An 18199-nucleotide genomic window follows, 5' to 3' on the forward strand; every position below is an offset into this window, starting at 1 on the left:
ATATAAAATAAAGTACGCAATAAACGTTTGCCTGATGAAACAATTATTCCTTCTCATCAGCTTGTGAGATCAATAAAAAACTCTCGCAATAACTGCGAGTTTTAACCGTGGCAACTTAATTACGGATAACTTACAGAATAAACACACAAATTTCGACTATTTACTGCCATTGCCGTACATTTGTTTGAGATTATATCTTGAAAATTACGTTAATTTTTCATGAATATACGATATTCACTCATGAGTTTAACACTCCAAATAGCACAATTAACCACGACATGATAGTAGGTTAAACATGAATAATGATGAAAGTTACATTTCCATAGATGACAACACATTTTAGTCAAGGGTGGGCAGGGTGGCCCAGTGGTTAAAGTTCAGAGTACCAAGATTGGCGCAGAGAGGCGCGGGTTCGATCCCAGCTCTGTGCGCCAGTTTCTGGTCAGAGTCGGCAAGGAGGCCGGGCGGTTAAGCACAGCAGAATTGTAGCAGTGAGATGCGAGTTCGAGACCGCAAAATGCTGTGAATGTTCTGCGATGTTAAGAATCGGCGACAGGCCTACGACCTAATAACGCTGAAACCGCTATTATTATTATTATTATTATTATAAGTTAAGTTGCCAGAGTAACCTCTTCTGTGCTTATAAATGACGGAATTTGAATGTGCGTTTCCGGCCTCGTACGTCATAGGACATAGATGATCAAGCCAAATCATAATTTTCAGTTAGATTGTGACAATAATGAAGTATTATTATTAATACAAACATCCAAACATATATGAAGTTAAAGCTTGTTATCTATTATAGTATTATGCTATGTAACCAAGATGAAGCATCACTGCCTCTCAGCACCAGTCGCCCGGATCGTTGGCAGCGCCCGCTAGCTTCATAACAGAACTATGGCGAGGTGTGAGTGGCGTGGCGGGGGCATGGTCTGATGAAGCCTTGTTACTCCGAGCAGTGTGTCTTTTCAACGATGAAAATAAGTCATGATGTGATGAATAATTATCAAAAACATATGAAGAATAGCAGTCACCAGGGTAATTCTCTTTCGCTTTGATAGGGTTCAGCGACGTCGAACTTCTTTGTTTGTGAGGCCTTAGCTCTCGTCCGTCCCGACCATCATTTGGGGATATTTTTAACCGGTTGTTGGTATCTCGGGTGAGGTTTCTCTGGTTGTGAATGGAGGATAATGTTTGAGATTTCGGATTTATTACTGGAGAAACATTTTCCTCTAGCTTGTATAACATAGATGGAAGCAAAGGTTGCGTCTGTTTTAAATGCTGTGCGAAGCGATTAGAATCCTCAGATATAGCTTTGCATTGTTGCAATTCACCATTGCACTGTTTTTCAATTTTTAATGCACAAAATTTTGTAGGGGAGTTGGTCGGGGTTACTGATTGACTTCGGTCGTCAATAAAAGAGCCGCTAAACACCGTTTCGTTGAAATTATCATCGATTTCAGGGTCGTACGATTTTCTACTTGTGTTGCATGAACTCCCATCCGAGGATTGAGTTTGAGTTAAAGAATTATTTTTGTGTGGGCCAGAGTCAGAACTTGGTTTGAAAAAATCGGTCTTGGCAGCAGAAGACCAGATATCTCTCAAATGAGGATATTTTTCGTCCTTGCCCCGTGGCCTGGAAATATCTGAGATTATTTCCCTTCGTGAGCTCGAGTTTTCTGGGATTATGCATGACTTGAAATTTTCAGATTGACGTCTTCGGTATGATGAGTCACCTTTAATTGTTGAGCTTGTCCTAATCACTTCATATTCTCTGTGTGTTCTAGATCTTCTCTTGTGTATCACGTCGGATCTGTAACTTGAAACACTTACTCTACCAGAAACTTGAGATGACACTTCACAGTCAGTTTCCACGTAGTCTCCGTTCAGACCATCCCCTATAGACTTCCATGCACTGGCAGAGCGCATCCGTTCTTCATTACCTCGACGTTTCAAAGACCGCGAGCTGCTCGCAATGACCTGATCCACACTCAGCAAACTCGTAGCTCTGTGCAGGCTCAGACGTTCCGGCTTTTTAGGAGGCACAGGTTTGGTTCGAGACGCTGGGTGCATGTCCGTCTGTAAGTCGGAAAACATTCACATGATTGTCGTTAAGCATGTGCATAGGGTTAAAGGCTGTTTAAACCTGGTTTATCTCGATTCTATTAAATCAATATTAATTAAAAAATTGCTCCTAAAGAGATGAATTTTTTCGAATTTATTTAGGAACTTGACGAAAGTATAGGGCGTGACATGTGTTTCAAGATACCACAAAACTCATCGAAATGCAGCAATGAATAAGTAAGAATTAGTCAGACTTACCGTGATTTGTGAATCAGGTCTCGGTGATGTCACTCTTCTGGACTTCCTGGGTTCTGTATTGGAGGCTGGTCGTGTCAGGTCTCGTTCTTCCACCTCATCCGAATGTTTCCCAGAACTTGCAGGTTTGACTTCCAGACCCGCGCTAGTTCTTAGCGATGGATAGGACGAATATCCAGAAGAAGATGAATCACACGAAGGATTGTGGGTGCTGGATTTGCTGGATGAAGAGGATGAGGTGCGTCGTGGAGATGATCCTGGGAAACTTACATTCGGTCGAGAGAGATCATTTGGTGACATCGACGGATGATCGGTGCAAAGATCGTCCGAAGAGGAAATTTCTGAGTTTGAATTTGTTGCAACCAAAGGATGCTGACCTCGCTGGTGCACCTGCATACAGAACTTGAATTATTCTTCTCGTATAAATGCGGAAAGTAAAACGTGCCTACTTTCTATGACAAGAAAAAATTCCAAGAATCTCGAATTAGATTGATCGGAAGCCATTTTCAGAAATTTCCAATAACAACCTAGGAAATGATTACTTTGATTGATGTTAGTTAGAATTTTGCAAGAGAATCCACTGTGAGAATATGTGAAAATGAGTGTCCACTGTGAAAATATGTACAAATTATAATGAAATAAGAAAGCACCCATTCATGTTCCTATAGTCAGCAAATATCTCGATTAACAAATCTTCGTCACCATATTCACCACCTTCAGCCTTCATAAAAATTGGAAAAGAACATTACTCACATAGATAGTTACATATATTTTACCGAACTAAATTCACTTAGGCACCTTACGACACATCCCGATTAAAAATTTGACACAATATCACTGCAATGACCAACCTGGATGACCGTGGCTCCCGAAAAACATAGGGCGGGTGAGGATGAAACCGAGGACGGAGCAGCAGAACTCTGCGAGCCCTCGTTCTTATTAATATTAATTAATTTAATATTAATTTGACACAATATCACTGCAATGACCAACCTGGATGACCGTGGCTCCCGAAAAACATAACGCGGGCGAGGATGAAACCGAGGACGGAGAAGTATAACTCTGCGAGCCCTCGCTCTTATGCTGAGCGGCGGCCTCGAACTCTGCCACTTGGTCCTCGAGGTACGAGATGCGGTGCGTGAGACGCGTTGCGTCGTTTCTGTAAGTAAAAGCGTAATTAATTTTATAGCTTTTACTCTGAAATATTAATATAATTTGTACGAAATGAGCATGTAATTTTATTAGATTATTCTTGTATAATATTGATTACAATGAAAAATCGACAGAAGCCAGGAGACTAGAAGTTAGGACGACACTAAATTTCTCCTCAAATATTAATATAATTTGTATGGAATGAGACTATAATTTTATCAGATTATTCCTGCCTTTTTAATGACAATGGAAAATCAAAAAAAGCCAGGAGACTAAAAGTAAGAACGACACTAAAATTTCTCGCGAGAAGGTCCGATGAAACAATGGAGACCTACTTGGCGGTCTCCTTCTCCTTGAGTGCTCGGTCGAGCTTCATTTGCAGCTCTCTGAGTTCCCTGGAGCGGTCCTCAACTTGCCTCTCAGCTCGTCGTTGAGAACTTGAGCATTGAATGTCTGGTCCACTTGAGGGCGACACTGAGCTTGCTGTCGAAAATTGAAATACCTTCAGACACAATTTTCTCATTTTTTATATAGATTCGCTTATAAAAAGCATAGCGCTGCAAATAATTTTTAGAAATACTTTCCAATGTGTAACTCCTAATTAACAAAATAATTTTTAGCAGGAACCATATTTATTTAAAAAATCATCACGACTATTTTATTTTACATTGCACGAGTGAGGATATTTTTAGAAGAGATATTTTTTTAATTCGAACCTGCCAAAATTCTGAGCACGACGATGTCCATGAAGGCGTGAGCAGCGATGAGCTGCAGCACAGCCTGCATGGAGGCACCCAGCACCATGTGACCGTTCACCTCCAGCAACCTGTGCAGTCATCCACCATGTAATTATTCATCCATCGTGTAATTATTCATCCACCATGTAATTATTCATTTAACGTGTAACTATTCATCCACCGTGTATTATCGTGTATTATTATATTATTATTCACTATCCATCCGCCATGTAATTATTCATCCACCATGTAGTTTTATAACCATCATGTAATTATTCATACACCATGTAGCCTAATTATCAATCCATCATGTAATTATTCATACACCATGTAGCCTAATTATCAATCCACCATGTAATTATTCATCCACCATGTAGCCTAATCATCAATCCATCATGTAATTATTCATACACCATGTAGCCTAATTATCAATCCATCATGTAATTATTCATACACCATGTAGCCTAATTATCAATCCACCATGTAATTATTCATCCACCATGTAGCCTAATCATCAATCCATCATGTAATTATTCATCCACCATGTAGCCTAATCATCAATCCATCATGTAATTATTCATCCACCATGTAGCCTAATCATCAATCCATCATGTAATTATTCATACACCATGTAGCCTAATTATTCATCCACCATGTAATTATTCATCCACCATGTAGCCTTATGAAAATTATTCTGTTCGAATATTATTCGAAGAACTATAAAAACTTCTTGACGTAAAACCTCGTTTCGAATATCCTTACGAGTCTAGATACTTCGAATGATTTATTTCAAGTAATTTTCACACATGAAATGCCTTTAGCGATTACGTTACTTTTATGCAGTCAATTTATATTATAATTTACATTGTAGTGATACACAGTTTAATTTTCTTCAGAATTATTACCTGTATTTTCATTTCTCAAACAAATTGGAATGAGCGACGATTACCGACGTTGATTATTTATAGATTGTGTCTTTGAAAAGCGGCTTGCAAAAGAGATGGCCGAGGACGTAGACCTCTACAATATTACTTTAAACATGATAGAAATTGATTATTTTTAATGTTCGCAAATATTGTACAAGATATGTGCAATAGTAACCAACCTGTCGCCCCGCTTGAGTCGCGTTTCATCGGTGGCCCAGTTCACTATACATCCTGGGGAGTGTGTGCGCCAGCTGATCCTAAAAGAGGGGTTCGAGGGGTTATATAGCACCCGTACCGACACGAGCGTTGGGATCACTGGCCCTTGAATCTCAGGATCTTGCAGGAGATCTTTTAATGACGTAACGGCGCCTTGGTTTAGCGTCTTGTGTAGGGCGCAGGCAACATGTCGCGTACTCTGGGGTGAATGAGGAACACTTGTGAATGACGACCTGGACATTTGTGACGAGTTCAACGAACTGCACGACTCTTCGGCTCTCAAAGTTGAGTTGACGTTCGGCGGTGGCAAATATTTTGATGGTTCCTTAAGTCGGGCCTCGAGAATTGTGGACTCTTCTCTCAAGTTCAAAATATTGAGTTCCTCGCGCTCCAGTTCGTACTCGACTTCAGCGGCTCGGATCCTAACGTCAATGTTCCTGCAACAGGAGGATAAGTTTCAGTTTCATCATTTGCCGTTGGAAGTGACATCAGATCACTAACAATTTACGATGCAATAATTCAATGCAAAGGTTATAGGGCAGTATTTCAATTTTTCTGCGAGTCATGGATAGTTTAAATTGTGCATAAACTCGAGAAAATTATGAAATTTTTACGATAATACAATTAAGGAATTAAGGCTTGAAAGTCATGATGAATTAACAAGAAGAAAACCTGTTAATTATCGCGTGCTAAATCACAATGAGCCTCAAATGTTGTGAATACCCTGTTTCGATCGTATAAAATAACGAATATTGCAATATTTTGAGTCAGGTAGATTCTCACATTGCATTGCTCATTAGTATAGTATTAGAAAAAGGATGCAACAGAACTGCAGTGAGTTATTGTATAAAGCCAACCAAAGAAATTTTCCAGAGTAAAAAATCATTCTATACCGCTGGCGTCATACAAACGGTTCTGCTCACTCTGTTGTATCCAGGTTGTCAAGAGTCAACTTGAGATTCTTCACTGCTATTCGCTTCGAGTCAATTTCCTTCGTGATCGACGATATTCTTTCTTCGATTCGCTTTCGTTCTGAGGCTGACAATAAAGTCGGAAGCGTTGGTGCCAACTGGACTACGGACGAAGAATCAGCAATCCGGACGTCTGCAGGGTCGAAGTTTGCGTTGCCACCGAGAGCTGTGACTTGGCACTTCAGGCTGTGCGAGTATAAAGAGAATAGAGCATCACTAATGAGACAAACTTTTGTTAAAATCATACAAAAATAATAATTATGCTCTTTTAATACTCCTGAACTTTTCTTCAAAACCTCATCGTAAATAGTGTGGCCTAGAATTCAGCCTTTTTTAAACTCCAAGATAAACTGCCAAAGACTATAGCAGGGGGACGACACAATTCAGACAAAACTTTATGGTTTTCTCATCACCATTAAAGCCGTGTTATAACTCACGCCTGAATGGCGCTGTCTTTGTCGTGATAACTCACGCCTGAATGGCGCTGTCTTTATCGTTATAACTCACGCCTGGATGGCGCTGTCTTTGTCGTGCAGCGCTTGCTGCATGACGTCCAGCTCGCGCACCAGCTCCCGCGCCGCGCGAGGCAGCGTCTCCAGCAACACCTCGCGCCGCTTACGAGACCCCAGCGAGACCTCGATGCTCGCCATCTGATAACACGAATAAATAAAAAATACAATTTATATAAAATTATCATATTTCATACCGCACATAAATAGATCTGATATCACAAATTGATAAGGTGATATTTCAATCAGATCACCTAGCATTTTCCTCGTTGGGCTTCCACATCAATTAGAGGATGGAATATTGACGTATTATTTTTCATCTGAAATTAATAGAATTCCACAAGTAAATGTTTAGAAAATTTAATATATTGACTTGATTCACTACTCAAGAGCGCAGTATCTAATTGCTTCGTGTTTTTAGATGCATTGCAATTACCCCGTAAGTCATTTTCATCAAAATAATGTATAGTCAATTAACGGTATTTCGTTAATCTTTTCAATATTTCATAATCAAAAAACTTTTAGCATAATTATTACAAATTTATGCTGCAAAGTTAGACGCCTAATAACATAAAAAAATTAAAGAAAACATGAAAAATAATATCTTGAATATTTAACGCACATAAAATGACTCACCTTCGCCTCGACGGTCTGGAGCTTGTCCACGCGGGGCCTGCGGTTGCCTGTTGATGGTCCGGAGGGCAGGAGGGTGGACTGAAATAACAAGGTGCAGAAAGTCATCCATCGGAATTATTTATCTATTCACACAAAAATAATTATTTAAAGAAATAAAACGGTTATTTTGAGTAACAACACATGTTTAGTTGCACGCGCCAAATCAAACAAAATGAACAAAAATTTAGCATTGTTAATTTTCTCAACAGAATTTGTGTAGTCCTAATTAATATTACTCAAATTCACACAATGCTCATAGACACGAAGCTAATTGCCCGACGTTAATTTCTGTGATACTGATAGATGTGGCGTTGATTGACTTTACAAGTAGTCATGAAGCTGATTCATACGACTAATAGATTTACGAAGATGATTCATATGAAGCGAAGAGACATGAAGCTGAGTCACATGAAGCGTGGATTTATGAAGATTATTAACATCACGCGTAGTGATTTGAAAATTGGCATTACGACTTATGATTTAAAACTTTATGATTTAATTCATGGAAATATGAAGCCGATTTACATGCTGCGTAAAAATATGAAGCTGATTGCAGTCAACTCAACTCCATTGAAGAGTAAAAAAAATCATTAAGCATAATGGCCTTGGAGGGAAGAGCTACGCGCGGGTTTGAGTTGAAGGCAGGAGCGGTGAGAGGAAGTCATTGAGTAAAAGTATCGACGAGGCTCATTACGAGATTATCGCATGATGAGGCTGTAGCAGATGGTGTGACTTTTATAACGCAACGTGACAGTGTGGCAGAGGGTGGAAAAAAGGTTATAACGATACGTGACCGTGGAGGAAAGGGTGTATCTTGCATAACGCAGCGTGACAATAAGGCAAATCTTGTCGATAGTTTTCCAAATTTGATCGCATGTGCAAAACAATATGACGCGAAACTCAAGTCAGACGTTGTGCAAATTTTTCAACATAGACATGGTTTGGTCGGTCACTGCATTATATCTAGGAACATTTGAGCCCCTAATTATGTGTCATCGCCCGTGGAGCTTATTCCGAAAACCAAAAATTAACTGACTCTTTTTGCGCGCAATGGCATTAGATATTACGGGATACTTTACCATTATGTGTAATATTTCATAACTGATACATAATACATATGATCGAATACCTATAATACCCTATAACATGCCACTGTAGAGGCAGGAAAGAAGTTATCATACGTATGTACGGGACAATGTATAGGTCATAATAAGAACGGGCTTATGACTAGTGAGTATTACAGAGCTACGCATATTAAAGCAGGCTCTGTCGAGCAGGAAGTGTGGAAGATAAACAGCAATCGATGGCTTCGACCCTGCCCCACTACATGCGTCACGATCATCTAACGTATACGAATACGTTCAACGATCGTTGCGTTCGCCCAACGGTCGTTGGACGTACGTTCATCGATCGCTGCCAAATGGTTATCTTCTCGTAACTCAAACTACTACTACTTGCGTCAGGCAGATGCAATTAAACCATGATATATCTTGCCCCCATGAGTTATGGAAGAAGAAATGTGATAGGATTAAATGTTATATGTTCAATTATTTTGCTTGTCGGGTTTGATTGCGCTCCCGAGGCCATCATTGCTCATTGTGGGTTGTAAGTAATCTGGACAAGACTCATCATGCACAATATTGTAAGGCTGAAATAATAGGATAACGAGTGTAGGCTGGACTTGTGTAAAAACAATTCAAATTGCGAAATAAAATCATATCCTTTGTATCCAGCTGTGCACGGGACATAACATTTTCTTGGTAGAAAAATTTGTAATGGAAACATCTTCAAATTAGAAATGGACATAATTGAAAAAATAAATATAACGAGCTCAATCTTTGGTCTTGGGTAACTTTGGTCCATAGAAGTAAATTTTTTAACATTTTATTCCAGACGACGAGCACAATTTGTATGAAAACATGACAGCATGAACCTAAATCTCTTTGTATTCAATAGACTTTTGCGTTCAGAATGGTTTTTATATTATAAAATTTTTGAGGTAGGAATTTATTTCACCGACTCGTGTTATAATCTTCTAATAGCCATCAACCGCCCACTCACCCTCACAACCCGGAACCGGCTGCGGTTTTTATAATGCCGGAACACCGGCGAAGGAGCGAAAAACGGACCCTGGTTTCCTTCACTCAGAGCCATTTTACGACTTCGATACCGAACTAACATAGTGTCTCAATATATTTATTACCACCTTCAGAATATGAGCCCTCGATTTGATAAAATAAATTTACGGCTAAACTTGTCAGTTCAAAGAAAAGATATTCTTGACTCACATAAAATAATTACTTGCACAATAACTTCTGCAATTTCAAGCTAATCTGCCTCTCAATTTATACTTGGGGTCGTTTTCTTGCATGTGGCCATACCTAAAAAATTTTGAATTCTATTGGAAAGACTTTCAAAATTTACATATATCAATCAGTATTTGGGTTACAAGCATGATTGTTTAGCGAGTAAATTTTTGTCTCCATATAATTTTTGTAATGCAAATAATTGTTGCTGAGGATCTCATCACACTTGAGGTTATATATACATTTCAGACTAAGTATTTCAAGTTGCTTGTTCGTTTCCTTATGACATTTAAGATTTTCACTTTGACACTAGTTATCTATTTGATGTTTCATTTATAAATCAAACTCTATCGAGTTGGAAACGTCGTCCGTACGCACCACTCGGCAGCAACGCTGCACTGCGACTGATTGAGCATCGCGCGCGTGATTCTTTCCCAGCAGCAGATGCAGTTTACGCGCGTGAAGGGATGCTTCGATATCAAATGAACCAACGAAGAATACTTTCTTTACTGATCATTAGTAATAAAATGGGGGCCATTTATCAAAGTTTGTTGTAAAATGGTCAAAATAAAGGCAAAGAACATACTAGTTCAATGCAGTTTTAAAAATTCCGTTTTTGGTTTATTACTTGTCAAGATAAATATTAGGAAAGGTAGTCAAATTTCACTACTGATATTTACAACATCATATTCAACTGATTCACACACAATTCATTCAAATGTGAATACACTGGCGTGTCACGATGTATTTATCTCATGCTGCAATAGTACGCAGGGGCAAGCGAGGTCGTAATTTTTTCTTCCCTTGACATTCATGAAAAGTTGATAATTTTCCTCTTCAAGATCCTTCGTGCATATAATCTCCCACCTTATGACCGTATAAATTCAGATGGAAACAGGGGAAACTATTCTTATAAAGCACCCATGACGCAAGAGGAAAAGAAGCGTAAATTTTAATTTATCGCTTATTGTTCCTAGATTCCTGATATTATGCGCGGTTTATCATAAGGAACTGAGGAAGCATAATATTCCGGACTAGGCCGGGGCCTCAACGGCGACTTGACCTAGACAACAAACGTGGTTGATTTGATAGCAAATAGAATAGAATAGAAGTGTCGGCATTGAAGAAATAGGCCCATTGCCTGTTACCGATTCTTGAATTTTTCATGACAGGATTCCACAAGGGATCCGGTCTTTGGAACCCGATCTTTGCATAACTGACGATTGATTGAGATAGCTGCTGGACTTATTGCCTGCTCCGTAATTTGCTAGGCATTTTAAGACTGAACATATGCTCCTGCACAGCTCGTCAAGTCTGTTTTTGAAGGCGTTAAACAACGATCTTCAAACAACACTTGGAGACGGTAAAATTTCGGTTTCCATCAGTGGCCATTTCAGTGAAAGATTTCTATACATAATTATCAAAATATCCATTGGTATATCATACCGTTGATTAAATATTGGCAGATGGTGATTCAAAAATCATACATAGGTAGAATGTATGAACATGACTACGTTTGAAGGAGTTAGCCTTCAAAATCGTCTTTTCTCCGTAGAGAGATAGAAAATTTTTACGGAAACTATGTAAATTTTGCGAAATTCTCATTTTGTCAATTTTAATTTCAGAATTTTCGTCGCGTAATAGAAAATATTATACCAAAACATACAATTCCATTTATGTTACCGGTGTAAATGATAGAAATACATCTATATGTTTTCTTTTTTTCTCATTGTATTGCTTAGATTTCATTTCTCTCGATATACCTATTTCATTAGTTCATAGAAAATACCAAATTATAAATCATTGTTATTTGCCGAGTTTTGCGCTTGATAGACGCAACAGAACAGCATTATAATAATGTGGGTTTCCGCTCAAAGACTACATAATATTCTATCAATAAACACCGAAAATATCAGATTAGTTTACCAATACCCATTGATAATTAAATGAATGTAAAAACAGTCAATCATTTAAACATTCCTGTTTAAACTAATCTCCTTAGTATTCACGAAACTGAGAAGTAAAAATGCATTTAAAATAAATGTTTTTCCTCACAATAGTTTCAATTAACATAATCACACTGATTTTGTTTGACGTTTTTATATTACTTATATATTATATGTTTATATATAGCCAATAAATATTTACATTCAATGTGACAAAATGCACGTCGGATTCCTGTTATCAATGATTAGAAATAAAGCAATGATTTATTCGTGAAATAATCAAAAACAATTAAGAATTCGATTAATAAACCAACTTCTAAGTCAATTATTACAAGAGTTCACTTGAAATTGTGACAATGTAGCAAGAAGGAATTAAGCTCATAGTGCGCTTACTTTGATTCAATTTAAAATGATTTAGTTTGAATTTTGATCAATTACATTCTTATGTAATTAAAAATAGTGTCGTTTTTTGACTCTCATAATGCAATAAATCCTTTCGAATAATTAACCTAATATCAAAATAATGCCCAGTAAAAGACACGAAAGGTACAAGAATCGGCAACCGCCCATGGGCTTATTTCTTCAGTGCCGACACTTACATTCTTAAAAAATAAATTGACACGAGAGTGAGAATTGACACGAGCTTCCTTTCCATCTTAAAATGCCTAGCAAATTACGGACCAGGCAATAAGTCCAGCAGCTATCTCAATCAATCGTCAGCTATGGAAAGATCGGGTTCCAAAGGCCGGATCCCTTGTGAATCAAGTCACGAAAAGTTCAAGAAACGGCAACATGGCATGGGCCTATTTCTTCAACGCCGACACTTCTATTCTGTTCTATATAGCTGCTCTTGAAGCACCGCAACTCACCAGCGACACTGAGCGCCCAGGCAGGACGCCGTCCTGTACGCTGCAGGACTCAACGTCCGAGGCGGCAGAGAGACGACTCTTCTTAGACGACCTGCGGTGGGAGGGAGAGTCATAATAATAATATAAAATAATAACAGCGGTTTCAGCATTTATTAGGCCTTAGGCCTGTCACCGATTCCTAATATCGCAGAATAACATTCACAGCATTTGGCGGTCTGCCACAGTTTGAGGCAAGGCATTACGTCCACTAGGCAAATGACGTTGAAACAACGTAGATTATGAGTTGATTTCGTTGAAAAAATGTTTCATCAATGATATTGCAACGTCAAAAGTCTGGTGTGAATCTTAATGTATTCAAGAGATCATGTTCGTTGCGTTATACCTGCGACATTTGCTAGAAAAACTTCGGTCTATAGGAAATACTGTGATATTATATCCTATAATTCGAATTAAAAATAAATATTTGGGTGAATTTCGAGTCATGAAATCTGCAGCATATTGTACAAGAAGTAGCGATGCATCAGAAATAAACCGTAATTCCTTATTCCTCACAATTTTCAAACGACTGTCGAACATTGAATTATGACAATTATTTATCCTACAAGGAAATTGTTCGATTTTCAATGTGAAATAGATTTAATTGAATTATACACTATTTTCATTAACATTAACAATTTCTCAACGAACGCTTAGACCCACAAGAAATTTTCGGAACGCACCTGAAGCCTCGGGACAATTTCTTCAAGTTGGATTCGTTCAGGCGCGGAGTGGGAGACTCCATGCGCAGAGCGCGTCTCAGATCTGCCCAGGGATAAGAAATGTGTTAATCTGATGCCGACACAAATGATCATAAATATTGAGGGCGACAAAATGACCATAATAATCTGAAGGCGACACAAATGATCATAATAATCTGAAGGTGACACAAATGATCATAATTATTACAGGCGACACATATGATCATAATTATTACAGGCGACACAAATGATCATAAATATTAAAGGCGACAAAATGATCATAATAATCTGAAGGCGACACAAATTACCATAATAATATGAAGGTGACACAAATGATCATAATAATCTGAAGGCGACACAAATGATCATAATGATCAGAAGGCGCATAAATGATCATAATAATGTGAAAGCGACACGAATGACCTCGCTAAAGTTAATTACGCACACAAAAATTTTTGCATTAAGCCAATGTCAAAAACTGACAAAGAAAATAATAAAAAGAAACTTCACATACTGATAAATGAAATCCATAATATTTTGGGTGAAAGAACAAAAAGTCTTGAAAATAATATAAGAAAAAACTTTTGGTGAAAATAACAATAATCAGCAAGCAAAAATTAGAAATGTGATATCGAAGAAAAATCAAAGAATTTTGCTTCGAATAGAACGTATCAAATAAATCTGAATATGGTTGGAGTTGTATTGTGGCAAATAAATCAATGTGAGTGCAGGAATATTAGTCCTGGTATTCGCTGAAAATATTCAACATTATAATATACATTACACTAAGTTTCAGGCAATTACACTAAGTTTCACGAATATTACTTGTCATATTTAACAATGCATTACGATTCGGTAATTTTCAACTAGTACAATAGGGAAAGTGAAACCAATTATTGTGGGCCTTTAAAATATTTCATACCAACACTCGAGTATCGAAATTTTTCCATGAAATAATGTCGAGACACGTACACAGTTATTGAATCAATCCAGTTTTATTCAGGTAACATATTATAAAATTACGAATGCAATTTGAGGAATATCTTCATTTCATTTCTGTGCTTATATTGATTCCTAATCAAAACCACATTAAATTAATACGAATAATTTGAACTATTAAGTTCAAAGTATTACGAATATGTCTGAAATATTAAGTTGCACGAATCATAGAACTTAACTAAGAATTAAGTTCGTAAAGGACACGTCACAACGAACAAATAAATTTAACGAATAAATTTTTATTGTTTTATCAGACATAATAGTTCGTTTACAATTACTTGATATGTAAAATTCGTAAAAATTAATTTTCCGACAGCAAGAAAGCCATATATACTAGCCTCAGCTTACAAAACGCTTGTAAACACCAAACAATATACAACTGAACTTTCCCACTGTAACAAATTCGGTTAAAACCAACAATCTTCAGGTACTAAAACGTCTTTTAAAATCCCGTTTGTGGTAACTTTAAGGCTTGACAAAAAAGCCTTCGTTCAATTATTCTTCAATAAACGGGCAGCATCAGTACAAAAACAATCGTACAAAGGGCACTTATTCGGCACTGAGGGCGGTGGCTCCCTCCATTGTCGGGAAGCCGGCAAATTTTCATGCGATGCAAGTACGCTTAACTGCCACTTTCTAAAAGAAAAACTTCCTTTCTTTCCAGAGACGAAGTCATTGTCATCGATGTACGTAGGCCCTTTCAATACATTTCATAATAAATTATAAGTGACGAACAATAATTAGAGTTATTTGATCTTGTGCATAAGGTAATAGAACAATGCCTTAGAATTTTGCAAGCAACTATAGCATTAGTTCAGCCTTGTGCAAATATTATTTTAGGCCCTAAACATAATTTTTTTATTCTTCTTATTAAAATAACACAGAGTGGACCGTTGAACAAGTAAACGAGTCAAATGAGTACACGAAACGCTGCACGGAGATCTGAAATGTTTCATATGAATAACTGGGTTATGAATCTTACTCTCTTGAGTGAATCAATTTACCAATCTCTTCCGACTTCGGAATCGAGCGTCAAATCGCAGAGACATCTACTAACATCATTAGACAATAATAACCTCAAAATATATTGTGAATAATTTATTTTTCCATGGAACCGTGCATAACGCAATGTCCACGGTAAGACAGGCGGCATGAGTGTGAAGACGAGCCGGAAGAACGGGCGCAGCATTCAGGCGACAACAATACTGCCTTGAGCGCGATCGACGGGCTGTGGCTGTGATAGTGAATGCGAGGCAGGAGATCGTGACGTAAAGCTCAACCAATCATTTCTATTGTGTACGATGAAGAATTGTTGCGTGCCCGGCCTGGCATCATTTCAATAGCGGTTCGTTGATAGTCAGAGACTTTGAATTGAACCACAATTTTAGACAACAATACTGATACCTGTTGCGCAACGTCACCGGAAACTGTCCTTTCCTTTCATTTTTCTTTTGGGTAAAAACAAGAGACTGATGTTTTAATTGTAGTAGAAATGTTCGTATATATTCAAATGATAGAAAATATGTTAAAATTTTATATTTAGATTAAATACAGTATAGAACATTACAAGAAATTTCATAATACAATTTTAAAATCTGTCTCCACCCGTGAGGTCCTTTCAAATAATATCGAGTTACATTCGGGTCCCATCATGTGTCTAGTTTTTCGAAACTTCTGTTATGTTTAAATAAATTTTAGCTTAAATAATTTGTTCAAAGTTTACCGTTGGTGATATCATTCATGGGTCAGAGTTGAATTGCAATACTCTTCATGTTAAAATAATTATCCTTTTAAGAAAAATCAGAAAACATCCATAAATGACAGTAGACAACATGCGCAGTAAAAACTTGAATTTCTAAATACTGAATAATTAAAACCCTGCCCTAAATTGGCCCTTTCGTTCGACGAAAGGAGGAAACATAAAAAAAACGTCGGTCGCTCAGGAACGAAAGTTGACAGTCTCGCTTTGCCAAAGATTGCATATCGACCTGATAATTGCTGCACTCGTAGCACGCAGCGCACCAGCACAGTCGTGTATTTGAAAACAAATACATTCGTAGGATAACAATTCGTGGTGCGGTGACAAAACTTAGGGGTGCTTTCACTGCACTGGGGGATTTTTGCCTGAAGTAAAAACGCATACGCACAATATTCGAACTAAGTATTCGGCTAAATTTGCTTGCCGCACAATTGAGAAGTAACTGAGGAAAAAAACTTAAATATATCGTTATGCACATATCAGTCAGCGCGCAGCAGCAAAAATTGTTTCCTTATGTGAATCTACGAAGCTGAAATAACGAAATGTCTCATGTGATGACCTCCTAGTCTAATGAGGTGTCTTGATTAAATTCCTCCATAGTCTTGAAATTAAATTTCCTTGATTTAAATTAGCAACGCTCACTGTTTGACTGTCATATCATTGATTGTCGGATTGCTTATCTAATTTACCTCCAGCAAATGCTGCTAATGATGCTCCTAGAAACGATATTAGTAAAAACAATAGACATCGTATTACCATTGGTGCTAAGTATGCAGTGCAAAAGTGCTTATCATATGTTAGGTACCGGTACTTAAGATTTTGGTGACAAGTCACCTCTGACGTGACCTCGTGTAGGCTCGACATGTACTCATTCATTGTTTGTTTATCCAACAGGGAGGTACATGTTAATATTTGGTCTGTTTATTTTGAGTTAATCATCATTACCGATTCAGTGGTGGTTTATATTGGTGATTATGAATATTATAATTTAAATTAGTCGATTACACACATGTAAAAAAAATTTTGCGTTGCATACTGCTTTGTTAGGGTTAGGTTAATAAAGGTTCTTGGGTTCGAATCTTGAGTCCGAACTTAGAACATATGAGCAATAGAAACAAAGTTTATTTATTGGCTTTTATCATTTGTTTATTTATTATTATAATTTTCAACGTCTCTTTTATCCATCCTTTATTTGCCCTTATACCCACGACATTTGGAAATAAGCTATCGAATTCATCATCACAAAGTGATCAGAAATTTTTTCAAAGATCGTTTCATAACTTGAAAATTTTTCAAAAAATTTAGAGCTGTGCTGGGGTTTTACTTTTCGGTATAGTAGTACCAACTTTAAGAAAATTTTGTTTACGAGAATTCTAGAACAGTACAAAAATCAAATATAATATGACATTTCTAATCACATAGTTGTTCGCGTTATAAAGTTGGTATTTACACTTGCTTGTATATTTTCCCAATATTAAACACTATTTTGCGGATAACTCGTGTATGTCACCACGTGCATTGTTCTTCAGTTTAATGGATAGTTCCAATTCACACAGCGCCAACTTTACGAATGAAATTTACCGCCGTAAAATCAACTGAGGCAAAACAATGACGGCGTTAATGATGATCGAAAGTTTCTTGACTATACCGGCCTCTGTTTCCGGAGACTATTAATGCTGGGGAAATTAATAGAATTAAAATAAACACAGTGTTGTTGGGGAAAGTGTTTAATTCTGAGTGTTGGGGAAATTAATAGAATTAAAATAAATAATTGAATTTAATTGTAAATAGCCATTTTGATTTGGTTCAGAGGGAGTTGTTAAGTTTGTCTATAAAACGTTCAGCGTGTTATCTGTTGAAATGACAGACACGCGTTTCAACTCGAGGATACTTACCAACTGCGCTGCAGAAAATTTAGCCAACGGTGAAAAATAAATTCATGATTGGTTGTGAGACAAACCTATTAATACTTTTCAAGACGACGAAGCAGCTTTTTATCAGTACAGATCACAGGTCATCATGTGAGGCATTAGCCTCATAACTGAGTAATTCAAGTGGAAAACATTACTCTGCGGTCA

The 18199-nt window shown here is 37.4% G+C and overlaps 1 protein-coding gene across 2 annotated transcripts in view; it reads right to left on the minus strand.

The window, feature by feature from the left end:
• Positions 1 to 577: 577 nt before the first annotated feature.
• The window catches only part of LOC108667826, a 48223-nt gene continuing 30601 nt past the window's right edge, over positions 578 to 18199 (minus strand). The window contains exons 2-12 of one of the 2 annotated variants that reach the window (XM_018154896.2): positions 13346 to 13427; positions 12627 to 12717; positions 7467 to 7544; positions 6829 to 6971; positions 6274 to 6507; positions 5314 to 5787; positions 4188 to 4297; positions 3807 to 3954; positions 3313 to 3478; positions 2323 to 2709; positions 578 to 2079 (exon numbers count right to left, since the gene is read on the minus strand). In XM_018154896.2, coding sequence (XP_018010385.1) covers positions 844 to 2079; positions 2323 to 2709; positions 3313 to 3478; positions 3807 to 3954; positions 4188 to 4297; positions 5314 to 5787; positions 6274 to 6507; positions 6829 to 6971; positions 7467 to 7544; positions 12627 to 12717; positions 13346 to 13427 — 3149 coding nt within the window. In that variant the 3' untranslated portion in view covers positions 578 to 843. Of the gene's footprint in view, positions 2080 to 2322; positions 2710 to 3312; positions 3479 to 3806; positions 3955 to 4187; positions 4298 to 5313; positions 5788 to 6273; positions 6508 to 6828; positions 6972 to 7466; positions 7545 to 9566; positions 9722 to 12626; positions 12718 to 13345; positions 13428 to 18199 lie in introns of those variants that run through there. The other variant, XM_047881587.1, reaches the window with a different exon arrangement.

Source organism: Hyalella azteca, unplaced genomic scaffold (genome assembly GCF_000764305.2).
Source record: "Hyalella azteca isolate HAZT.00-mixed unplaced genomic scaffold, Hazt_2.0.2 contig8321, whole genome shotgun sequence".
NCBI classification, from domain to species: domain Eukaryota; kingdom Metazoa; phylum Arthropoda; class Malacostraca; order Amphipoda; family Hyalellidae; genus Hyalella; species Hyalella azteca.